We start from the raw sequence: 27,403 nt of genomic DNA on the forward strand, positions 1-27,403 counted from the left end.
TTGGGATCACTTGTCATATAAATAAAACAAAGGTATAGAAGAAAGATGATGACCGTTAACAATGAATGTATCTTATGTTATTGAGGATATGCTCCTCTAATGATGTGATGGATAGTCAAATCTTGTCCCAAATGGGGCTTAAGTGGCCGAAATATGAACCAAATGCTGCATGTGGGGTTCTTCGTGGAGTTCAATTTTTTAATCCAACGGAACAACTTTAATGTTGAGAATATTTTCGAGACTATATGAGCACCATTTTTCATCAAAATGGTCAATGGTTACTATGATTTGATTCAATTTTGGGTTGTTTTCCATTTTACATCATGAACTGATGTTTATGGTGGTTTTAGCAGTGTTATGTTAGAAATTGATTCTCTCGAAACTAAACTAATCGAGGTTTTTTTTTGCATGTGTCTCAATTTTCGTTCGACTTTGAAGATGCTTAACCTGATAAAATTACGTCGAGGGCATTTTTGATAGTATCTATTTGATGCTTAAGTTAATATTAAATAAGTATTTGAGATTGTACATAAGAAGATCCTTATAGAGAGCTCTCGATTTTGTTACTCTCATGATCGATGCTGATTACGAAGAATGATTGCGAATTTCTCCGAAGCTCAATCACGATCAAATCATATTGAATCCAAAATATGGTAATGTCTCACTAACTCGATCGATTTTGTTGTAATGACTCAATTGTTAGTCATGTATCGATCACGTGTCGCCACGAGGAATTCATATGCTCTAATGTTGTCGACTACATGACACATCATAATATCTTCGTTTACATTTTTATCAATAATGGCAAAATAGGAAAAGAATAATTATGTTGTGTGCCTAATTCTGAAGGTCTTTTGATTCCAAAAGAAATTTCATACGATTGTGACGAATATAAGATAGTATGCTAATAATAATTAAGATCTTATTCTTCCAAATAATAGGACACATTATTAAAAATCATTTCTAGCAATTATATTGACACTCTAATAACAATTCAAAGGTTAAACTCAGCCCGTCAATTAAAAATCAGACATGAAGGAGCACTCATCGTGAATAATTAGATTTCTACTATGTTCAATAAGATGTAACATATCATTTTAAGATTATAGTAAATTTGGTAATATAAATTTTTAGTAAATTACGTATTGATTATTGAATATTAATTCTCTTCCATATAAGTTAACCTATCCCAATCGATAATTTATATGATCAAATGCAATATTCCACATGCATGTCATGTTCATATTCCCAAAGTATTTCCGAGTACCGACCAAAATGCTATCTTTCAATCGACTTATCTTTCAGCTTTTTGTCTATCAATATAACGATCCATTAAACCTCGCATAGTTTGTTCAAATCCACAACCTTGTTGAGTCACAAATCGAAGCTGATCTTTAAGTTCATCTATAAGAGGCATTTCAAACGATGTGAGCTTGACGTGACAATTGAAAGGCCCAACGAGAGGAGCACATCGACTTTCTCATCAATAGCAATCGATACACTTCCAATTTTGACAAATGCAGTAGGAATTATATGACATGGATACACACTTCCAAGCCATGCCAATCGAGAACTTGGGTTACCTATATGTTGGTACATTGTAATAGCATCGTGTCATTCGGCATGACAGACCTTTTCATAAGCTTACAAGATCTAAAATCCGAATACAAAATAACATGATTTTACGAGATTTATAATCTCAACACAAAAAAACATAATTTGTAAAGATGAAGAAAAATACTTGTAAGTGGATTGTTGATGCCAAAAAAAGAAACCATTTATATTAGATATATGTAATTAAAGACGTGAATAAACAATTAGCTGACTCACTTTTTCTTAGTAATTGGTAAGAGAACTAGAGCCTAGAAGAGATAGGATGGATAGTTGGTCATATCTAGTATAGATCATTGGAGGTTTGTCTACGAATATTCTTATACTACCTATCTCTTGTCGGTCCTCTGAGATGGAGGAGGCTAGATTAGTCGAAAGATGTAATGTAACCTTGCTTTATAAGTTCAAGGATGCAATGTAACCTTGCTTTATCAAGGTAAGAAGGGATAAAGAAAATGTCTCGAGCCAATGCGCAAGTACCAAGCACCACGACATGGAAGTAACCCATGCCATACTCCCAATAAAAGCTCAAACAACATTTAACAAAAGGGTATATATATCCAAAATCGACATAGGTGGGTAGGTAGAGAATACCTTTGGTGTAAGACAACTCTCTCTAGGGATCTTAACAAAATAGCCTTGTAACTTTTAGATAAAGGGTGTCTCATCACAAAGGGGATCCTAGTGATCGGGACTAGGCAATTGTTTACCAAAAAACACAAGTCTTCACAAAGTTGTAAGACCATGTATGGGTGTTGGCGTTTGTCTTGTGTCGAAAGGTCGAAGAAGTTAGTGACATGTGTAAGCATAAAGATCATAATTATGATATTATTATGCGAAAAATTTTAGTGTAAGAAACTAAAATCAAATTAATGATACGTATCTTTCGATGTCATTTAAAAAGTCTTTATCTGATCTATAAGTATACCATCATCGAATCTGAATACTATAGCGATGTTGATCTACAAGAAAAGCTAGACTTAACTTTTTCTCTCTTTCAATCCTTCGTAAGACCGTTATAAGTGATGGATTAAGGACTAAGAGATATTGAAAATAAATATGTTGTTGTAAGCACCATAGTTGTTGTATATAGTGACACTACTACAATCGCTTACGACCAAGGCATGTCAACCACCACAAGGCTATTGCGATCATCATTAGCTATTGTACCCTACGACGCTTCCGTTGTGTACTGTAGTATCTGTAGGCAACTACTGCCCACAATTGAGCTGACGACCATTAGAGGTCATTGCCTTCAACAATACTATCACCGACAATAAGTTATCGATCATAGTCCATTGATCAAACACGAGGAATCTTACATTGCTCACAAGTAGGCGATGGACTAGATAGAAAGACGAATTGTTTAAACATCATAAATCAAACTCAAATAACATATTTTCACAAGCAAGAGTGCTAATAAATATATATAAATTATTTAATTTCAAAACATGATTTTGATACTATAAAAATCATAACTATGCTACTATTATGCAAAAACCTTTAATGCTAAAAGTTGAAATTAAATAATGATAGATTAAATTTATAATGCATATATTTTAATGTCATTTAGAAATCCTTTATTATGTGCACCGTTCTCGGATCAAAAAGTTGTAGCAACTAGACTTACATTTTCTTCTCTTTCTATTTTTTTTTAAACTGTTATGAGCGATGGATTATGGACTAAGGGAGATTGAAAATAGATCTATAATATTAATAACATCACTAACGTAACGTGAGACTAAGGGGAGATGAGAGAAGATCCTATATATATGTCTCATCTTATATAGAGTTCTTAGGAGGTCCTATTTATTTATAGGTGAAAGTAGAGGGTTTATGATAAGTAATTAAGAAAGCCTTTCTCGTGAAGATCTGAATCCTATCATAATTAAATTTTTTTATTATGATTGATAATCATAATCAAAATCTAATTAGATCTATAATATATCTTACTTAATTAGATAAAACTACATAATTTAACGACCCACAAGAGAGTCGGCAACCAAAGCTTCGATGAACTATAAGAGTCCTATGATAACAAAATTTCTCGTTGGATAAGTTTCGACCCACATTAAGCTGGGATAGACTTATCAAACCAATTATTACACGTGGACTGAACCGATCCATCGGATCGGGAAAAGTAGGAATTGGACTTTAATTTGGCCCGTCTAGTTCTTTAATTAGATAACCTTTGATCAATAACACCTAAAATACCCTTTTTGTCTGCAATCGTCATTCCATTTGCTTTTAATAAAAGTATTTAATTATCCTGATTATATGTCATTCATCGCCTCTCATGCTCCCCATCTTTGACATTTCATTAGCTTTTTTTTTTTCTCTTTTTATCGAGAATAATACCCTCGGAATGAAACCTCACACTTGTGCAAATTTAATCTCCCAACCTGTGATGTTCTAACCTTTTTTTTCACAGGTTATAATAATAATAATAATAATAATAATAATAATAATATAAAAATATATATTTAAAAATAGAGATAATATTTAAAAATTTTAAAATAGAGATAATCGTACTTTTCAATAGATATTTATATCTGAAAATTATGCAAAATATCATTAAATTTATGAAATTTATTTTATTAATAAAATAAATTATATAGCTCCTGCATCATATGCTTTGGTTGCGTAACTCATTTTAATCTAAGTTGAATCGATGGATTAAATATAATATAATATAATAATATATTATTGTTAAAAATACAAAAACTCATAGATAATAAATATTACGATCGAATGCCAAAATATCTTATCTCTTCCATCATTTCCGCAGAAACCATTGCTTTTGATGGGCACCCAGCTCAGCTGGACGCGTGCGAATCACGCGCGTCACGCCCGGTGATCTCTGCGCAACGATGACGCCGCTTCGCGTGGCGACGACGCAGAAGCGACAGTCCTCCCACCGCCACCACTACGCCTTCCGAACGCCAGCCGAAAGGAGAGCAATAAAGGCAAGAGGTCATATGGAGACACATGATATGGAAGAATGCAAAAGGCTACGACGATGGATCGGCTAGCCACCATGTGACGGGGTGGAGCCGGCCAGCGCAGAGATGTCTCCGGGCCGGCCTCACTCGCCGGTGGTACCACCACAACCAGCCTGTCATGTAGCTCCATCACTGTTTCTTCCTCCACTTTGATCCGAGTAAAAGAAGGAAGGGGAAGACTCCAGTGATTACCGGAAGATATCCGGGTTGTATTCACGGGTGCTGTACACACGAGACTGCTCTTCTTCGCCTGCACATATGCCTGCCGTATGGTGGATGGCACTGCTCTTTGCCTCCATTATTATCGCCATTTCTAGATCATAGCAGGTTACGAAACGAATCAGCTTCTCTCCTTTGCATTCAACTCCAAGTAGATGCGAGAATTAATGTCTCTGGTAATATGACCAACTCATATAACGTGTTCGTCGTACGTAAATGATGAGCATGAGGTGAAACCACATTTTGCTATGGCATTGTAGCCAAAAGCAGCAGCATTAATTCTTGGAATTAGTAGTCCTTTCTGTTTGGTGCGGGAAAAGGTCGATGATGCCGACGGCACCATTCAACAAAATGCTTACAGCGAGGAAGAAGAGATCGGAGCAGAATTATGTATGAAGTTAACCTTCATCGAGGGTTTAACTCTTCGATGACTATAAAAGCAGATGACAAGAAGGGAAAACTCGAACCTGATCGCTCTCTTCTCTCTCTCTCTCTCTCCACTACTCGAATTGGAGAAACCAACGAGCCTCTTCATTTCTTTCCACAGCTTTCTTGAACTGTTGGGTACTGCTGAGGGCGAGCAGAAGACGGTTCAGGAAATCTGTGGGAATACATGCAGAGGCTGGAAGAACTGAGTGAGTGTCGCAAGAGATGCATCTCCAAACAATGGTAAACGATGTTCTTCCTGATTCGAGTTGATTTCATTGTCTCGATCATTTGTCTGTGATGAGAGTGTGTAGATCCATGGCATTATGGACAGAGTGATGAACTAATATAGTTCATGACATTGAGAACCTCTCTTGAGGTTTTGGAATTGAGGTTGATATCTACCGATTTCAATGCCGAGAAATCATTGCGTGTTTATATAAAGAGGATTTTGAAGATTGAGATTACATTACGACACAATTCTTATGTGTAGTCTTATCTATGATTGCTGGTAAACTTAGCAGATCACGAACACTGTAAATGGCAATGTTGCCAACTATTGCCTTGGATATATGTACTCATCCATACATTTACACATACATTCCCAATTTGTTGGAACTTGTTTTTTTTTTATATATTATGGTGAATTTGATACAATTTATTACTTTTTCTCTTCAAATTGATATTGCAGGTTGCATTTTTTTTCTTCCAAAACTCCTACTTGTTTCATATATTTTATGAAACATAAATTCTCTCATCGAGCAATAAATATTCAGTATTACATATCATTCCAAAATTTCACTTTTATATATATATATATATATATATATATATATATATATATATATATATATATATATATATATATATAATTGTGTGACTTCATTGTATGTGTCATCCTCTTTTAATATCTTGTTAGCTCCAAGTCATCTTCATATTTCTTTCACTTTTTGATGTTCTATCTAAAGTATCTGTGTATTTTCAAGACCAAAGTGACTTCCAATGAGAGGGGAGAAGAAAGAGAAGTGAAAACTTAATGAAGTAGAGAAGAGAGAAGAAAAACATAAATAAAAAATAATTAGTCTATGAATTGAAAAAATTGTAATGATAAATAAAAATTTCGGAATATCGAAAGCATATAAGTATGTGTACATATCATCACTTTTCTAGTCAATCTTGATTTGATACTTTGCTACTTTGTGAGTAAGTCAATTTTAAAAGTCAAATTTGTCAAAGAAACAAAACTAAATAACATTTACTATTAAATAGATGCATTGAATATATATGAATTTAAAAGTCAAACTTCATAATAATTAACTAAGTATAGAATATTATAATTTATTATTAATTGATTATCAATCTCATCCTCATCTGCTTAATACTTAGTTATCATATTACCTTCACTTAGTGGATAAGTTCCTTCTATTTAATTTACTATTCGATCGATATATCTTTGTCTCATTTATCTGTATCTCATTCCTCTAAAGGCAATCTGTGGTAACATTCTGATGTCGGTTTGCAGTGTTTGATATCAACTTCACATAGTTTATTGGGATACTGTAACGAAGCCACGCGTGCGTGCGTGCGTGCGTGCGTATGTACGTACACGTACACGTACACGTACACGGTTTTCTTTTGGCTTCCCTCTGCCTAAGCGTTGCGGTCTAATTTCTTTCGGGTGATAAATCGAGGGCGGTCGATGAACAGTGCAAGCTTGAAATATCCTACGCAGGAAACGGGAAATGGCATTGACGGCGGCGGCTTGGGGCCAGGCGATTCTGCGGCCGCTGCCTCCTCATCTCCAACCAAGCCCAACCCGACGCCATCTTCCCTTCTGGATCTCCACCAGAACCGCAGCCGCCGACACTGCCACCGTTGTCCGCGTCTCTCCACGACCTGGAGGAGGAGGAAGAGGAGGGAAGGAGGAAGAAGAAGAAGAAGAAGGAAGCATGAGTTCTATTGATACGTCGCGACTCTTGTCGGTCGGTCCTCCCATGCTTCTCTTCTCTTCTCTTCTTTTCTCAAGCTGCTTTCTTTCGGTCCACTTGATTTTTTTTAGGGCTATTTGGGGAATCCATCACTACTGTTTCGATTGCAGTGTTGGTGACAGATTCTATGTGACGAAGACCCAAGTAAGCCAATCGATCCATGACCGTGGTTATGGATGGTCAATAACCTGGCGATTCTCTAGTTTAGTTAAATGTTTGATTTATTGTTCTAGATAATGCAGAATTCTTTATGTGCCACATGCTCTATCGAAAAATATGAAAAAGGCCGAGATGCTTATTTTGTGCCTTCCGATTAATAGTGGTTCGTCTGAAATGGTATCAGACGAACCACTTTATTGTTCGCATCATGTCAATTAAGTATTTTCATCAGTTTGGTATCAGAATTGTGCTTGCATCAAATATTTAAAGAAGACCTTTGGTGATCAATTAGACTCCTAAATATGATATATGGTAAATCAGGATGAATAAAAAAACTTCAAAGGTCCCAGCAAAGTGGGTGCTCCTATCTATTTCTAACAGTTGCATTGTATGCATGGAGAGGTTCTGATATGCTTGAGCTGTGTGTGTGGAAATAGCTTAAATGTATGAGCAGAAATCTTGTACATGTTACTTCTTATAAGATCCCATGGATGTAAGAGAAATTGGTCATTCTTATTATGAATGTCAGATGAAGCTAAAGAATGAATGGGAAGTTGGAAGTCGGCAGAACTCTACTTAAAATAATGTGCAGGTGAGGGTAGACAGGATTCTGAACAGAGGAAGTTTATTGACATTAATATGCATATTGAAGTTATCGATGCTACTAGGGCCTTTTAGTGAAAAAGAAGTTGTAGTAGTGGTGCAGAATAGCTAGAAGGGGGTTTTCTAACTGCTACAACAGAGGAGGGAGTGAAGTGTTTGATATGAGAATTAGAAGAGACGAAATGATTGATAAGTTTGATAATTCAATGGCAGGCTAGCAACTTGGAAGCATAGGAAAAGTGAAGGCTGTTATCACAAAATGGAAAATCTATGATGGTAGCCTGTGTTCTAATCCTCTTCATAGCCCGTGAGTTGGATAGGAGCTATCACAAAAAGTCTATAAGCCTTGCACGTGTAATAAGGATTATGATTTACTTTTATGGGAGTCTATTGAGATGCCTGATGTTCTTGGATTTCCTTAGCAAATCAAGCGATGGACTATGAAATGTATAAGAAATTCTGACTTCACAATTTGCTTAGTGATAGAATGATAACATATTTTAGAGGGCGGAAAGAACTAATACAAGATTCCCCTTACCATGTCTATTGATCATAGCCATCAAGTGCTTATCTCAAATATTGGATAGATCAATTGGTGATAAGGAGTTTGGTTTCTACACTTTGTGAAAGAAGTTCAGTACTAGTCTAATTTTTGCATCAATAAGTTTTGGAACCTTGGTGTAAATTTCAATTGGGTCCATAACCTTAAAACAGAAAAAAAAAAAGACCTCCTAAAATTTTTATAATGTTTCTCTAGCTTTCCTCTGTAATCCATAACAGAAAGCTGACATGATTATTACAAGGACTCAGTTTGCCAACATGGCATAAAATAGTGTGAGAAACTTTAAATGACACTAAATAGTATGAGCTGATGCACAACTTTTCTAGGTTCGTAAGTTAGTCCTATGGTGGAAGCAAGTCTATCTTTATCAAACTTTAGGGGTAGCTAATGGTAGGACTTGACTGAAATGTTAACAAAGGTTGAGTCAGTTTACATAAACTGAAATTAGGGTTATAACTGAGATTCACCCCAAAGTTCAAGGACTAGTAATCTATTCTATACAATATTTGTGTGTGACCTAGTTGTATTTTGTGATTTGGAGCTCTTTCCTTGGGGGAAATTAAAAAGGCTTTAGAAGATTTCTCTCAGTAAGGATAAGTTGATAGAAATAATCAAATAAGTGTGATGCACCGTAGTCACTTGTAAGTCAAAGGTGTTTTTTTCCCCCCTAGATTTGATAGGTTCCACTTCTAACACTTTTTCTTTCTTTTATCTTTCAATAATACTAATAGTTGTTGTTGCTTCCACTTGACTCGTGAGACACAATGACAAGTACAGCTGCTGTGGCATTCCCCCACTGAAGTTGGCGGTAGTCATAAAGGTAACGTTTTCTACTTCCATCGACATTGGTTGCGATCGCCACTAGCACCGGTTGTAGTGGCTGAATATTCTTGACTGCTGTATAGCTGACTAAACAATCAACGGCATGTAGGTTATTCTTTGACAGTTACTTTCTTATAGAATATAGTTGCTTTAGACGATGCATATTGCTGTCCAGAAAATGTGTATTGCAGTTTAGAAAATGTTGGGGCTCTTGTGACCAAAATATGCTGCAAAAAATTCTGGATATCATTGATCACATCTTTCTATTCTCAGAATGAATTATTTTTCTTGATGGAGATATGTGAAGTTTGACTACATTATTGACTGAAAGTGACATATAGTGGGTACATCAGTGTGCAATATGGAGAAATAAATTTACCATAGAAGAAATATTTTTCCATGAATATACTATCTCTGTTTTATTTACAGTCTCATTTCTTCTCATCTGTCATGGTCTTGTTCTCTTGATTACTTATGGTTCCGCTCCTAATTGCAACAACAGGATGATTTCAATTACCTATGGAAATTGGCTGCTGGCTCCATTGGTGGTGCTTCTGCCATCAAGTATGGAAGCTCTCTTTTCCCGGATATAACACGGCCTAACATAGTGCAAGCTCTTTTGATGATATCACTGCCTGTTCTTGTTGCTATTCTGATTTTAATCAAGGAAAGCAGTAAGGATGTCCAAGATGAGGAGCTACTTTAAAATACTGATCCATTCTCTGCTGGGATAACATGACAACATCTGCTGTGTGCAACAACAGAGATTGATGACACCAGTTTCTTGTAATTGAAACATGACCTGATTCTCCTTTTTCATCATTATTCAGTTTTTCTTGAATCTCATTTTTGAGCAAATTTTGTGAAAGAGCAATTAGAAATTCGATACAGCTCAAAGACAGGAATGCCTGAGTACCCGAATAAATCCGATCTGTTATCAAGGAAAGAAAATCCTAGTTGAGAAATTTTTTGATTACCTCTCATGCTCATCCGCCTTTGTCAGTGTCCTCCGAAAACTTGCTTAGATGTTCTGCTTGTGTGTGAGGTGATGATGGAAAACTATGGCTATTTTTCCAGAATACTAAACTTACAGACAATGCTTACAATTGAGCATAACTCAGAATCTGGACCAGTTCCACCAGGAAAAGAGAGAACAACCCTATGGTACAATGAATGATACAGGACCAACAAATTCCTTCACACAGCCCTGGAAACAAACCCAGCTCACTTGTCTACCTGATAACTTGAGGTTAAAGACTTAAACTTGAGTAGTCGGACAAACACAGACAGAGACACAAAAGAAGGAGTACAATTTTTGGATGAAAAGGAGAACAGTTGGGAAATGTGAGGAGAAGAAACGAATCACACAGAGGAGACTGGGAACAAAAACCCCCATCGCACTTTGCCACCATTCTCTTTAAACAGGGTTTGCACTGGGCAACTGGAACCGCTTTTCTTCAGCGGTAGCTGTTCATGGATCGGCTGTTATACCGGTCGTGAGAAGGAGGTCAGGGAGAAGGAGGAAGTCAGGGAATCGGAGATTTGCGATAGAGGCCCTTGTTGTTCCGTCAGCTGATGTATGTCCTTGACGATGTCGAAAACTGCATCTGGCTGTGCCAGTTTCAGCGCATTCTGGGACATCTTCTTCAGCACTTCTGGTTCAGGGCCGAACCAGCGAGCAACAAGGCTGGCCGTCTGCTTTGAGCTCTTGGAGAACACTCCGGCTCCGTTGTCGACAACGTATGGCACATTGCCCACCTCCTGCAACACACGTAAGAGCACTTCTAGTGCACCCTTCGACAGTTGAAACAAGGAAGATATGGTCTCTTAAATCCCAAAACTACGTCTCTCCCTCCTCTACCGATCGTGAGGACAAAGATTGAATGCATGAGTGCTTGTTCTTGCGATTGCATCAGTCGAAAAAATGAGATGGTGTTTGTGCGTGCCATCAGTGGGATGTGCGAACAAAACAAACCTGTCCAGGAATGAAGTCATTTAGGATGATGGGAAGCCCCCTTATCAGAGCCTCGGCAATCGTACCAGGTCCAGCCTGATGAGAGAAAGAATCAACACCACATAAAGCATGATTACCGGAAGAAATCGAGTAAGACAGACAGAGAAGAACATTACACCTTTGTTATGATGCAATCACAAGCTCCCATCCATTTCTCCATTTGAGTTTCGAACCCCCTTATCTGTCATCACCGATCGGTTGGTTCTAAGCAGACGTCCCAGGAAACAAAGATTACAGAGCAGAGGTTTCAAGTTTCAGTACCTTCACAGGGATCTTCCACTGAACATCCTGTAGCGCAGAGCTTAGGGTTCGATTACGGCCACAGATGACCACAAGTTGGCCGATGGGTTTGCCGAGCTCCTTGTCAAACAGTGACTCACCAAGGGCCTTGGCAGTCTTCTTCACTGGACCCATCCCCTCACCTCCTCCCATGAGTAGCACCGCAGGGAGCTCAGGATCCATCTCAAGCTCTTTTCTCAGCTCAGCCTGTTGGGTGGTAACAAATGCGTCTAAATTTCCATGTACAGAAGAAATTACCATCTAAATTTCCATGCATTAAAACCTTGACGAGAACTGCACGACAGAATGAAGGCCTGATGGGCAAACCAAACACACGGATCTGCGAAGGCTCGAGTCCATCCAACGAAGCCCTCTGTGCTACTTCCTCAGAGGGGCAGTAGCATCTGCTGACATCAGTGTGGAACCTGAAGCAGATGGGAGTGGCTCCGTCAATTCAAAGTCATGGCGGCACAGAAAGAAGATGGCAAGAGGAGTCGCATGCACCATGTAGGGTGGCAGGTGTTGAGGTCCGTGATGACAGTGACGAAAACAACCCTCTTCTGAAGGTTCTGCCATTTCAGCACCCACAGAGGAATGTGCTGCATGAGGGGATGAACACTGATGATGATATCTGGCTTATACTTCTTCAGACCAGCCTCCACCTTCCTTCAGTCATCAATAATGCATGATTTAGAAGGATTAGTACAAAAGAACACGGAAATCCTGTTCCTGAAACTGACACCCCTAATCGATGAACCGAAGGTAGACATGTTCTCGAGTGTCCGTGGTTGCTTCATTCAAGAAGGGAAAGGGGGAGGATACAGAAACGATCCGTACTTGGCATAGAAGGCTGCAATGGCGGCAAGATAGACGTTGTGGATCCAGCGAGGAGAGGTGCCATGAAATGCGACTCTCCACAGCTGCACATGCTTCACCATGAATTTGTAGGACCTCTCCATGTCGTTCAGCGGCCAACCCGCGTGTTCCATGAACAAATCCTTCACAAACACCTGTACGTGAAGAGAAGAAACATGCAGAATACATGAATCGGGATAGTCTATTTTGTGAATTCTTGATCCTTTCCTATATGTTTCGATCCAAAAAAGCATTAAAGATAAGAAATTAAACAAAATAAAGAGGAAAAAGCAATCGATGAGGGATGATTAGCAAGAAATGTCGAAAAAATTAGACCTTTCGATTGCAGAAAATGACACAATTAATCATCCAAGAAGCCATACTTTGCCACAGATTCTTAATAGGCTAAAAGTGAGATCTTGGGCGAAAACCTGCACCAAACAGAGGAAAGGGGGCACGAGAACGAGCGATAGACCCACCTTATACTCGTCGCCGAATTCAATGCGGAAGGCATCACGAATCGCCTCAGCGGAGGCCCGATGCCCGCCGCCGGTGTCGCTCATCAGGATGAGCACGTTCTTGGTCCGCTCAGCCCCGATCTGGGTCATCTCCATGGTGCCTTCCTCCTCCTCCCAGAACCCGATGTCGTCGTCGTCCCCGACGCCCTGCGCCGAGGCGCCGGACGAGAGTCTCTTCCTCTTCCGCGTCAGCAGCTGCTGGCTGTGATGGGCCAGCACGGTCTGCATCACCACCTCCCGTATCGACTTTCTCGGCGACACCACCGGCGCCGCCATGGCTTCCCGCACCGCCGCCTATGTCGGGTGGTGGTGGTGCGGAAGAAGGGTAGGACAACGATCGGAGAGTTCCGCCGCCACCGCCACCGCGAGCTTGGGTTGCCGGATACGTGGACGGAGGCGGGAAAACACCATAGGGAGGGTGCTATTTATAGAATGGCATACGTTTGGATCAACGGTTGCGAATGGGAAGTCGAAGAGAGAGGAGACGAGCGAGAAGGGACGGCGAAGCTGGCTTTCCGAAGGCCAACAACTATTCTTAGAGAGAGGACTCGGTCGGGGAATGCCAAACTGTTTCTTTCCATATAGACAAGCTTTATTCTACTTGATGACAATGGTTTGGTCTCTTATCTTTTGTTGTGGGAGAAAGGAAGGCAATTTGATGTTCTTATCTTTTATTATGGGAGAAAGTAAACAATTGTTCAATTATCCTTGAAATTTTTTGAATTATATTAAATCAAATTACAAGATGATCATGAAAATCTTTATTTTTTCTGGTTGGAAAAACGATGAAAAATATTTCAAATATCCATTAAATCTATATGTCATATGATGTTTATAAATAAAATTAAGCTAAGCTTTGATACCAATTATCATGATACACGAAACATTTGACTTACTAATTTAGTGAAATATAAAATATTAACTCAAAAAATATATATTTAAATTAATATTAGTACATTCATCAACCTTTTATATAACGATATAAGTCTACATGGGATAAAATTAGAGTATTTGATCGGTTATCGAAATATGAACATTTAAATTTAATTTCTTGGTAATTTAGTTCTTGATAAAACTTGTTGTAGTCCTTTGGAGATCAATACTATTGATAAGATCAGTACTATTAATAAGAGCACATAAAGATCAATACTAGAGAAATCTTGTTGGGCTGTGTTTTCATTCAACTGTTTTAAATAACATCATGAAAATAGATTTTGGACTGTTCTTATGATTGAATATTGGTATGCTCCCAAAACTATTTTAAAGAGGGGAGTCCATGTTGCCTTCATTTATTTATTATTTATCATATCTTTCCTAACCATTTATAATAATAATGGTGGAGGTAAGAAGAGAGTCGATACGATGATATTAAAAAAAAATATATCCAGTGCATAAGGTTATTTAAATATTTAGGGGGGATCAATATGTATAGTGTTATATTTAAATATTTAGAGAGGTTATTTATATGATTCGAATCTTGATTTTTCATATCGTAAGGAAGCAATCTTATCATCCTCTAAAAAGACTTACCTAGTATATAAGCCTTCCACCAATATTAAGTTTGAGAAGGATTAATGTATACAACCTTACCTTTAAACATTAAAAGGGATAATCTTTGTGAAAAAAAGTATATATAAGGCTCTTGACTAATGTATGTAGTTTTACTTTTAAATATTTAAGGAGATATCATAGATGGAGATGATATATGATAACTAATAATAGAAGTGATGATGATGGGGATAAAAAAGGTATGGTCAATGATAACATGATGAATGTATTTTTGGTGATATTGGAGGCAATGGTAATAATGATAACTATCATGATATAGAAGTAATAATAATAGCAAATATGATAATAATTATGGTGATATCTTAGTGATTGTGATGAAAAATAATGGTCAATGACGAGGATATTATTAGTAATAATGGTGAAGAAAATAGTAGTAGGATAGCATAAAAGTATAAAAATCATGATTGTTAGGTAGAAAATTTGAATATCATTAATTGAAATCAAACAATAGATTAAATATAAGATACATACATATTGATGCTACTTAAAAGGCCTTTATTTGATCATTTTATTCTCTTTTTTTATTTTTTAGAAAACCATTATGAGTGATGGATTAGGGATAAAGTGAAGATGAGAGAAGATATATAATCTCTTAATGATAGATTATTTTGTCCCTAAGAGGTCCTATCCAGAATTGGTATATACAAGTCAAAAAATTTTAATTTTTGAACGACAAAACTATAATATTGTTGGAGATATATAACAAAAAAAAGATATATTGTAATGGGTAGAACTATCAAAAGCACATAAGTTGGAATTAAAGATAAAACTATAATTTACATAAACGAAACTCAAACACTCATACCTACCCTTATAGTTGTCACTATATTTCACGGTGCTGATGCACGCGAGTCAACGATGCAACGATCGTTCGTCGCTTGTGCACCACCCACGATGGCATGCCTCTTCTCACATGACTGACCTGCGTATCATATTATCATGTTCCTCACTAGTGGAACACCTTCATGATGTGCCATTGACTGAGCATCACCAACGGATCATCCCATTGTGCGGTCGTGCATATGTGTCGATCGGCAACCCCACGATTGCCACGATGCACGATTGTACCCACACGTCCACTATGCAACTTCTAGGGACCACGACCTTCGACATCTAGTTGATGTTGATCACAGCCAGTAAACGCTACAATGACATTGTTGTAGATGTCGTAGCTATCGTAGGTAGCAGTGTTACTGTGGTCACCATAGGTAATAGTGTTAATGTTGTCGCTTGCAACCAAGGCAATCTGACCACTATAAGGCTATTGCACACAAATAGCCATGCATATGACTATCTCGCACCCTACGATGCTTTCATTGTGTACACAGTCGTTACCCGCAATTGGGTTAGCAATATCGAATGTCATCATCCTAAATAATACTGTCGCGGATAATAAGCTATCGATAATGGTCTATCGATCAAACATGAGAAACCTTGTATCGCTCACAAGGCAATAGGATGGATGAGATAATAAAGCAGATCAAAAGCATCATAAATACAAAATCTAAATATAATAACACTTTTTCGCAAGCGAAGGATGTTAACAAATATATCTAAATTCAAAATAGATCTGAAATATTTTTATGATCTAACATACTTAATTTTAAAATATGATTTTGAATCAAATTATAAGCATAAAAACTATGATTATGCTACTATTTTATGAAAAACTTTAATACCAAAAATCAAATGACAATAGATTGAATATACAATATATGTCTTTCGATATTACTTAGAAAGTCTTTATTCGATCTATAAGTATTTTATTGTCGGATCAAAAAGCTACAACAATAGCGATCTACAGGAAAAACTAAACTCACATTCTTATCTCTTTTTATCATTCATAGGATTACTATAATCTCTCAACGATGAATTATTTCCTCCCTAATAGGTTTTGTCCTCTCATAGACGAGATTAAAGGGTCTATAATAATAATTAGAATGATCCTTTCCATTAAGATCATCTCTTAAAACTTTTTATCATAATTGAACCTTTTTTTTTATTAATCGATAATTATAATAAGAACCTAATTATATATATAATATATTTTATTAAATTAAATATAGTCACATAATTTAACAGATAGTTATTGAATGGGAGTTTCATTATCTGCATCTGAAAACATATATAAAAGTTGTTAACATTGTGCTGTAAATGCATATATGTTGCACATATATGATGATTAAGTGTGTCCTATGTGAGATTGGAGGTCATATTTCCAATGAACCTTATTTTTCTCAAAGTAGGTTCATCAAAGGTCTTCCAACAGCAGTTGGAACCTAAACATATATTAGTAAGCAGAGGTTTCCGACTTTTGAACTAATATTCAACATGATCGATCAATTGTTTGAAGTATGGGTTCTATCATTGTCAAGGATCACTAAACACAACTACCAAGAATTTTTTGGTGCAAAAGAAATGCTTAGTAGTACCTGAATCAGATCCTTCCTTCCCTCGGCAGCTGACCAATTTTTTGGACCTCAATCGATCTGACATTGTGATGATTACTGTTGTTTATTTCTAATTAATTATTTTCTGTACAAAACTAAGTTAAGGTGGCTACATTTGGTAGGAGTTGGTGGTGGATGGGATGACATGAGCATGACTCAACCAAAGAGACAAATATTAGGTGCCTCAGTAGCTGCATTAAAAAGCATATCAAAGAACCTACTAAAACAAATAATAATGCCTCATTCAGATGCAACAAATGAGCCATTTGGATAAGCTTTTTAGGTCGATCGAATAGTTAGTCCTTAAAGACTTGTAGGATTAATGTAGTCTATGTAAATAGCAGATTTTACTCATAATATCAACAAATGAAGATGCACTGTTCCTCCCCATTGCCTATAAGAATCACCCAATGGAAGATTGTTATCCTCTCCTGCCTTTTCTAATTTATCTTATTTTAATTTTGATTCTAAAGGTGTTATACATTTTTCTTTAGAATTTTATGATCAGTGATCGATCTGATTCTTCAAAAAGTCCGGTATGTGATATATCAAGTTATTAGACAGTCTTATGTATATTTATTTAGAACTGCAATTAAGAAACTTACAAGAACATTGTGTTAGATAACATTTCATGCTGTTTCCTTGCTGCTTTTAGCCTCAGAAACAAGTGGGATAATATGCAAATATATGTTATGGTCTCACCATCTGACTTAGTTCATATTTAATTTGTAATGATAACCTATACTAACCCAATTAACTGTAGTGTTAGATGTTATTTACCTATGAGTGACATCCACCATCTTGACAGACTTAATCTGCACTCAAAATAATTTTTGACCTTTCATTTTGTGGAGTAAATCCACCATGAATTTTTCTGACATGTGCAGTCATCATCACTCATGTAATTAATGCAATGTTTCTGTATCTACAATATTTATGATCATGATAATTTCTTACAAATTTTGTTTTCAGTAAGTTTATAGTATGATGAATATATTATTAAAGCTGAAATATAAGGAGGCTAATGGGTCTTTTCACTTGGAAGATCTAACCAAAGACTAATGGGTCTTCTTCTCCATCAACTATTGACAGCAGCAATCCTGAATCTGCCTTTTCCTACAGCTAAGACAGTTCTGAACATATTGTCCTCTAAATTCTGCTGTAAGAAAGACCCAGTCACAGTCTCAGTCATCCATCTCCATGGGAGGAGGAAGGAGGATTCCATTCTTCCCAGTGACAGGATAGGCTTTACTTGTCATAGTGCCTTGATGTTAAACTGCACCTCTTACTTTGTCCTTCCTCTGGTAACACATACTGGATGCTACTGTTGTCTTGGTGCTGCCCATTGCTTCAAGAGAAAAAAGCTCAATGGTAAGTGGGTTATCAACTTCAGTAGTGGAAGTGTGATAATAATTTCTACTGATGTCTCTGCTTTCTAATCCATGATGCAGTCATTCACAGTGATGATGTATGGTTTACTCTTCAAAACAGAGGTGTAGTAGGTCTGTGTAAAAGATCAAAAGGGCAATGATTGCTTTGCAAGTTAGCATCCAAATCTACCCCATATATGACCACAAACATCTCTACGAAAGTTCGTGATGAAGAAGAAGCAGAGAGAGCGTTGAGTGCAGCAATCCGTATGGGCACCACCCACCTCATCTTGCCTCCCCTCAACAACTGCGTCCTTCATTGCCGCAAAGACCACAAACCAAAGAAGCAATATTGAAGCCACCAACTTCGATGAACCACCTTTCCTCTTCCAAGCACCTCTCGCCTCCGTTCATATACGACACCAACCATCACAGATCTCATCCAAGGTTGAAGCCATGGACTGGTACTCCTGGCTGTCCGAATCTAGCCTCGATCCGGGACTCGTCTCCGAGTACGCTCTTCTCTTCTCCAACAACGAGCTCGTTGAGGTTGACATCGCCCACTTCAATCACGAGTTTTTGCTGAGCATGGGCGTCTCCATCGGCAAGCACCGGCTTGAGATACTCAAGCTAGCCAAGAAGGGCATGTACAGGTCGCCGCGCTCGGTGGCGAGGCTCCTCGCTGCCATCAGCATGACCAGGAGCTACATAGCCAAGTACGTCCGCTCCCTCGTTCGGCGGAACAGTTCCGCGATCGTCGTCGTCCCCAGGCCATCGTACAACGGCGGAGCGGCGCCCAGGGGGAACATGTTGAAGAGGAACAAGAAGCTGGTAAAAAGCAAGCAAAGAGAACTGCTGCTAACTGACGGTGGCGTAAAGGTGTCTTCTCCGGTGAGGGTGTCACGTAGCGCGAGTCCGATGATCGACAGGTACAAGGAGGGCGCTGAGGAGATCAGGTGGGACTCCATGTTTCAGGACCTGAAGCCCACTTGATTCCCATGTTGCAGAAGGCTTTCATGTGTCATTAGCTATTCATGTGGGGAGGTGGTAGTGGTTCGACAGTCTGTTCTTCTTCTCCGTGGCTGCTGTTGGAATTATGGTGTAAATAGGAAAGGAAAAGGCTAAAGCTGAAATGAAAACTAGTAGAGATTTTTCATTTTTTTACTTCCTCTTGGAGAGAAGGAAATGATTGGAGGTTAGCTATGCAATGCATGTATCTATGAAAATTTTAATCTATTTTCATAAATATAAGCTCTTCCAAGCTTGCTGAAATCACCTACCTCAAGATGCAATTGTTTTTTTGGGAAGAAAAGCTTTCATGGCTGCATTCAATAATTAATGCATTGAGTTGGCTTGATACTGTCAACATCTCAAAATTTAAGACTGAAGGTTCTCCTAGATTATAAACCATCAAACATAAAAAATACATGGAATGAAAATAGTAAAGAAAAAATCTACACCTTGTGAACAGATTCTGCATTTGATGGAACAGCAGTCCACTAATTTCAGCCTGGCAAATTTCCCAGTCTTCTGGCCATTCAACATTCCAAGAAGCTCCACAGGAGGACTGTACTGTGATGTTGTTGGCCTGTCGATGATCAGAACCCCACACTGGGCTGTCCTTTTGCCTCTGAGTTAAAAGGTTCCATGTGCCTGCCTGCCTGCCCACATGAAAAGGCATGCATTTGGTACCCATTGCATATAATCTGATAAATTATGACTTGCATTTAATAATTGCCATTAAGACAAACCCATCAAAAGGGGTAGCAGCACTCTCAACCATTGCATTTAATCTGATATATTATGACTTGCATTCAATAATTGCCATTAAGACTAACCCATCACAAGGGGTAGCGGCACTCTCACCATGCCGATCTACAGATGATCCTTGCCTTTGCTGTACACTGACTTGGTCTTCAGGCTACTGCCCACACTGAGAAATTTGGTGGCTGATGATTCTGTCGTTTCATCTTTCTTGTGCAGTTGAGGTGCTGAGTGAAATCATGAAGGATCATGATGTTGATCGAAAAGCCATCGACGAATAACATCATATGAAACCAACAAGAATCAATGAATTCAAAGTACACCATCTTTTCGTTAGAAGACTTGGAAAAGAACACAAGTTTGTGGATCTGTCAAATGAGAAAACCAAGCAAAATCATACATGTAGAAGCCACCAATGCCATCTCCACAGAAGACTTCACCTGGAACTTCAAAAGCCATGCATGTCAAGACTAATAAGCAGAGATCAACCACAAGAAATGATCACACAGTTACAGTCTCGTAGAAATGTGAAAAATTAACTTTGGTGCTCTTCAAAATCATATAATTAATCTATTTTGTAATTAAAAATCTGTCACTTCCCTGGAGTCACTTGCACCAACCGGGCATGGATGATACATATCTGGCTACCACTTGGAAGACTAGTCACAGACAGAACATTGTCAACAAACAACTCTGGAAAAGAGGGAAAAAGCAAATTCTAAAACATGATCAAACTCTGCAAAGGACCTTACACATCAGAATTGCTAGTTCTGCACACCATGATTTACCAAATGAAGTACAAATTATCTTCAACGACACTGCTCACGGCAGCAGCACTTCAATTGAGTTGTCGCAGAGAATTGAGCTGGCATAGGACTGCTAAGCCAAGAGCTTAAACTCATTAATGCGTTTCTCTACATGGTGAAAATACTAAAATTATAGGCGCTCATGGATGTCGCAAAATCTTTTTTCTCTAATCTTTCTATAATCCTTTACATCTAAAATTCAAGATCCTCAAATCAGTACAAGTAATATTTCTAAAAAGTATAATAGCATTTTAGCCTACTATTGGCATATAATTTATTAAACAAGCAGCCAAGACCCAAGAAAGACAAGTTGCAGATAAGCTCTTCATAGCTGCATACAGCATAGAGTGTACGAACAACATCACTAAGACATAACTAAGACATAACAATATATTTTCTAAAACAGAGTACACGCTGATGCTGACCATGTTGATCCATTATCAATGCAGTGAACTTCGAGGCATTCTAAAGGATCCACCGGCATAAAGCATCTGGTATACTGGTCTGATTCTCACCGACAAAATTATGCTCAACACTGTTCCCAAACTACACATCCCAGCAAGAACCAAGAATGTCAGCCTAAAGCAGCTAGGCCCCAAGCAAGTGCTAGAAACAGGGTGTTGATTTGCAGCTTCTTTGTCATAAACATATCCAGCAAGAAGACCTGAGAAGAAGAATGCCCCAAGAGGATTTCCTAACAACATAAAGTTGTAGAAAATTCCAAAGTGCTTTAACCCAAAGAGCTCAGAAACAGTTGGCACCATGACAGAAAATTGAACCCCATAACAGATACCAAGCAAAGCAGTTGATGCATAAAGGGTACCATTGAGAGCTGAAGCATAGAGAAGGTATGCCACAATCATGACTACTTGCGTGCATGCCATCCATATTGGTCGAGGAAGCATTCTCGATCTGTGAAAAAAATGCAATTACGGTCAGTTCTTGGTATTTTCCTGTCCTAAATACTTTTTCAGAATGATAATCCAATAACATAAAAATAAGGAAACTGACACAACCTGACAAAGTACTCAGATACTGAACCTCCACCAATACGGCCAACAAAATTGCAAAAGCTGAAGAGGCATAGCAAGATAGTTGTATCATCGAGTCCTAATGCAACACCAATTTGGGCTAGATTATTAAGCACTGTGACACCTGATCCAACACCAAGAAAGTATGCCATAAATAGAAGCCAAAAGTCAGCTTTGATCAATGCTTCCCGAAATTCGAAATCATCTCCCCTCTTGGGTCTTCTCTTCTTTTTTACTGCACCTTCACCCTCAGCTAAAAGCATATCCACATCAGAAGCATCATCAATCTCCTGGGGGTTCTCCAAAGTATTTGTTGATGATGTAGCTAATAATGGTTCTTTATGGTCTAAATCCTCCGCAGGTAGTCGTGAAGTACTACATGTGTTGCTGGCAACATTTTTCTTATGAGTAGCTGGAAAGAGTGTCATCTTAAGTGGGATGGCAAGGGGAGCCAGGAGAAAGAGAATCATCATGCTGAACAACAAATAGATAATAGCATCACTTAGTGAGAGAACATCATCCAAGATCGTAGAAGCAAGAAGATAGAGACCCAGAAATACACTGGAAATTTGGGTGAACATAAAGTGGCCATGTTCCAATGAATCTTCTTCCAAAGATGGTGTGCAAGGCCTAACAAAGTACATCATTGCAAGGCTTATGACAGGCAACCCAAGAGTGAGAAACAGCAATAACTTTGTCGATGAGCTATGGAGTACACCCGTATATAATCCAGTGTATACTGCAGCACTAAGCCCAACATAACCCTTGAGAATGCCAGCAACAGTACCTCTACTAAGAGGGAAATTTCTCATGTTGGTGACTAGCACACCCGTCCCGAACCAGGCGCTGCTATTAGTAGCAATGCATAGTGCTATCCATAACTGAAAGAATAACGTGATAAGATTTAGAGGAAGTGAGAAACAAATTTGTAGAGACAGTTGTTCAAAATAAATGAGATGAAACACAATGGCCACAACTAAGTTAATAGAGTCAACTAGCTAAGTTAATAATAGCAAATTGGCAATCTTATCACATGTTGCCTGAGAAGAATAGAGCTCCAAGTTTGCCATCACAGATTATTTAAATCGTGGAAACACTCATTTTAAAGATTCAAATGTATTGTTCCCAGTGTTACCTTATGGATTAAACACATAAATATACATTTATCATTCAGTTAAGCTGTCAAATTTAAGATTCCAATGTTATAGTTTATGAAATACTGCAAACTTTTTTCCTCGATTATACATATATAACTGCAAATAAAAAGTTTTCTGATGGAATTGTTTAAAAATTTAGATTACAGACATAATCTATCAAATCTAGATGAACCACACTTCCACACACTCAACTGCACATCTTATGCCTCGGCATCCTTCCAAACAAACATCATCCACCAAAAGGAAACTTGGACGATGAATGTTGGCAGAGAGCAATTCAAGAGAGAGAGAGACAGAGAGAGAGAGAGAGAGGAAGATCAGCTAGACCAATTTCTTTCTACACAATGGGCATTAGGATATCATTCTGGTATTTAGTTTTCTTTATTTTTAAATCCTTAACAGGTGTTATCAGCCCTACTTCTGATCAAGTATCTTTAATGAAGTAAAAATTTGCATAAACTTCATTTTCTCTAGGCCAGCCATTCCACTGATTAAGTATCTTGGAACAATAAAGAAAGGTACAGTAACTTTTCTGTAGGTGCCCTGGCCTCTCCTTTAACACCTAGCTTTCCATCTATGACTCTTTTCTTATTTCTTTCCTTCTTCTCTTCTTTAAATTCCACTATTTCTTTCTTCTGAAAACAAGACAGCAGTAGCTTCTTTCAGTCTCTATAAATATATAACACTCTGATATCAGCCTTTGCACCCGCTGAAAAATCAAATACTGCAACCATTTACTGTTGTGCACTATAACAAAACAGTATATTGCACGCAGAACAGTGGATCTAACTCAGATGTGTCCTAGATGCTATATGGCACCTCTTGATTTTCCTACAACAATCTACTGTTGCATCAAAAGAAAATAGCAAAATAACAAAGCTTTATAAGAAATAAAAGATGAGATTCAAAAAGATGACAGGTTCTCCACTAGAAATATGGATCTCCCCTCATCACTTGAAGTTCAAGTACACAAAATTGCAGACAGAATATCGAAGGCCACCAAGAATGTCGCATCAAAGCATATGTCAAACCAGATCAAACAGAAGTTTCATAACCATCCTAATAGAAAGAATATCAAACAGAAATCTGCTCATACATGGTCACTAGCTAGTATACAATGCCCTTCCCATATATTTAAATGACCATTTAGTAGTCACTTACATTACCTGCCATGCTGCAGGTTCAGGAAGATTATTAAGAAGTTCTAGCCTTCCAGTAATTTGGGTGCGCACTGCCTCCTCTTGTCGGATCTAAATGTAGTCTGAATTGAAATGGAAAATTCTTAATAGCTTTAGAAGAGCAAGCTTGCACATATATACATGTAACCACTTTTTCCTTGTCATGACACACTACCAGATAGACTATCGTTCCACTAGTTATATAGTCTTGCTGAAATTGAAATTATTCATCATTGTTGTGTAAGAACATTGATTGTTCCATGAACTAAACATGAGTTATATTATGAACCCCAACTTGTTCATAGCCCAATTCCAGATCCTCGGACAGACAAAACTACCAGTATGAAAGGGTGTAGCCCACTGCAAGCTACACAACATCATGTACCTGGGGACCTTATTTTGGCCGTCCTCCCAGTAGTAGTTAATTTCCTACAAAGTACCCCATTCTTTCCTCATTGTTTTAAAGATCTGAACATTTGACAAAGGAAATATACTCAAATTTCCTGTTCTATTTTCAAGAATGTAGAGAAAATAAAAATTAAATGCTACTTAGACAAATTGTTTCAATTATTCCTATCGACATGAAGCCTAACATGTATACACTCGGTGGTGACCAACGTCAATCCTCGACAGTCTCCTATTTACATGAAATAGGTGGGAACTTAATCTATATGGAGCCAGAAATTGGATCTCTATCGAAAAGGGAAAGGCACAATCCGATTGGAAGAGGCTTAAGCAAGACTGGGGCTAACGGCATCAGAGAACTGGTTTTCTATGGCAACGAATTAGAATCATGAGCAGCTTTCTTTCTTGTTTTGTTTTCTTTATCTTGTTTTTGTCGCCGTCTTGAATCGGCAGATGCAGGCGACTACCCATCCAAGACGATCATCTGCCTCGGTCCAATAACTCCAAATCCAGCAAATTCCAGATCCAATTGACGGAGATGCGATCAAAGCTTCGGCAGAGAAGGAGAGGAGAGGAAAAGGGGAGATTACCAGCCAGTAGGGGAGGCCGGGAACGGTGAGGCTGACTGCGAGCCAGAGGGTGCCGAAGCCAAGGAAGCAGCAGGCGGCGCCGACGAGGAGAACGAACCAGGGAGGGAGGCGGTTGCAGAGCACGCCGGCGACGAGGCCGAAGTTCTCGCCGGTGTCGTTGGCGACGCCGAGCATGGTGAGTTGCTGCTGGTTGTAGCCCAGCGCCGACTTGAGGGAGTGGGAGTAAAGCGGGAAGGTGTAAGCGGTGCCCGCGGCCACCTGAACCCACACCGCCGCCGCCAGCCCCACCCACGGCGGCCGGCTCCCCGCCTTCACCGCTCCGGCCATCACTCTCCTACAGCTACCTCTCTTTCCCCTTCCTCTCCTACAGGTGGTTAGATATGGTGACTGTGCGTCGATCAATCGACACGCTCAAAGGGCATAGGGGAAACGACCAAACCACCGCTTAATACATGCGACGACGTATTCCCGACAAAATAATAAAAACAGAGGAATAAGTCTTTATTAATATAATTAAATAATAAATATGATTGCCCTCGAAATAGGATTTTTTTTTTTATTTTCAATAAGTATTCATAGTTATTTTATATTTTAAAATTACATTAAAATTCTTATGCTTATAAAAATAAAATATTTTAATTTTTTTTCTACTAATAAAAATACTCATAAACGAAAAATAATACTAAAATAAGGTTAAAAAATAATTTTATAGTATCATTCTCATCAAAATTAATTTTTCCTTTTATAATTTTTATGAAAGTAACAAACGAGAAACCAATAATTCTGTATCAATCGACCTATGAGGAGATAGGACCACAAGAGGAAGATACTTTCTATCTCGTGCTTCAGATAATTGAATAGCACTATCTCACTTTTTTTTCAATAAAATAATTTTTTCTTAATTTTTATCTTTTGGATGGTGAGAATAGTACTATAAAATTATTTTACGTGTGATATTTTCGCCAACAGAATCCATAACGTAAGAAGAAACATAATTAAATATTTTATTTTTCTAAATATAAATTTTAAAAATATAAAGATTTAAAGATAACAAATTACATGAGCTAATCTATAATTAATCCCAAATTCGATTGGGGCTCAAACTCGATTTGAGACCGAGTAAATTTTAAATATAATTCAAACTCGACTACACTTAGTTTGCATAAAATATGATCAATGTTAATGTGGTCCGTCGGTGACATGGATGTGTAGCCGACCTTTTAATTAGTCCATTGCATTTACTAGCGAAAAGAACAAACAACTTGTCTCAATTGAAATTAGTGAGCCATGTAACCTTCTTATGGGTTGTCATCGCCATGTTGGACAAATGTACACCGCATTGAAGAACACAAGTCCAATTAAAATGTGAAGGTATTAATGAGACGTCAGTTTAGGATATTTTCTATAATTGTTGTTCTTTATGATCGACTCTTAAATTCGGCTACATCCAACTCCTCCACTCTTCCAATATCGTTAGCTTTTAATCTATTTATTAGTGTATTCATTTTCAATGGTTGGTCATTTTTCTTTATGTTTAGTACCATATATGTTTAAAATATAAATAATTGGATCCAAATGCCAAAGAGGTGTATGTAATTATTAATAGAAAATAAGTAGTTGGAGTGTTTATCTTAAGAAGAAGCATTTTGACAATTAACAAATAGTTTCAAGTCATTATGGAAATATTAGTTTATTAGGATATTAGTTTAGTGTAAACATGAGAGAATTAGCAAAATTTAATTTTGACATTTAACAACCTTCAATATATCCTAAAAAGTGGAGTTTGTATTGGCTTTTATATGAAAAATGACAGAAAAAAAGGGACAACAACACCTTAATTTCATTCAACTCAAATCCAAATTGACTAATTATTTAGATTCAAACATGAGTTCAAATATCTAATTATTTAGAATAATTTCATTCTACTTTTGAACTGAGATCATTGTAAGTCCCTGAAAAGAATGCTTGGATCTGCTTAAATATCTAATTCCTAATGAACCCATTCTAAACCTTATTAAAATATAG

General features: G+C 37.7%; 3 protein-coding genes across 3 annotated transcripts; 1 reads left to right on the forward strand and 2 right to left on the reverse strand.

The window, feature by feature from the left end:
• Nucleotides 1-10,468: 10,468 nt before the first annotated feature.
• LOC103999153 (probable monogalactosyldiacylglycerol synthase 3, chloroplastic) lies at nt 10,469-13,636 on the reverse strand. The gene is made up of 8 exons (XM_009420816.3): nt 13,020-13,636; nt 12,523-12,695; nt 12,190-12,351; nt 11,969-12,110; nt 11,668-11,892; nt 11,525-11,587; nt 11,368-11,442; nt 10,469-11,153 (listed from the first exon to the last, which is right to left on the reverse strand). The coding sequence occupies exons 1-8, from the start codon at nt 13,332-13,334 to the stop codon at nt 10,878-10,880; spliced, it is 1,431 nt and encodes a 476-aa protein (XP_009419091.2). The 5' UTR covers nt 13,335-13,636; the 3' UTR covers nt 10,469-10,877.
• A 4,600-nt stretch (nt 13,637-18,236) lies between these two features.
• Nucleotides 18,237-19,719, forward strand: LOC103999154 (uncharacterized). The gene is made up of 2 exons (XM_065126949.1): nt 18,237-18,448; nt 18,529-19,719. The coding sequence occupies exon 2, from the start codon at nt 18,904-18,906 to the stop codon at nt 19,438-19,440; it is 537 nt and encodes a 178-aa protein (XP_064983021.1). The 5' UTR covers nt 18,237-18,448; nt 18,529-18,903; the 3' UTR covers nt 19,441-19,719.
• A 1,445-nt stretch (nt 19,720-21,164) lies between these two features.
• LOC135623702 (protein NUCLEAR FUSION DEFECTIVE 4-like) lies at nt 21,165-25,816 on the reverse strand. Its single transcript, XM_065126951.1, has 3 exons — nt 25,379-25,816; nt 22,034-22,929; nt 21,165-21,929 (listed from the first exon to the last, which is right to left on the reverse strand). The coding sequence occupies exons 1-3, from the start codon at nt 25,703-25,705 to the stop codon at nt 21,458-21,460; spliced, it is 1,695 nt and encodes a 564-aa protein (XP_064983023.1). The 5' UTR covers nt 25,706-25,816; the 3' UTR covers nt 21,165-21,457.
• Between the last annotated feature and the right edge of the window lie 1,587 nt (nt 25,817-27,403).

The sequence above is a fragment of the Musa acuminata genome, chromosome BXJ2-9, assembly GCF_036884655.1.
Source record: "Musa acuminata AAA Group cultivar baxijiao chromosome BXJ2-9, Cavendish_Baxijiao_AAA, whole genome shotgun sequence".
Classification (NCBI taxonomy): Eukaryota; Viridiplantae; Streptophyta; class Magnoliopsida; order Zingiberales; family Musaceae; genus Musa; species Musa acuminata.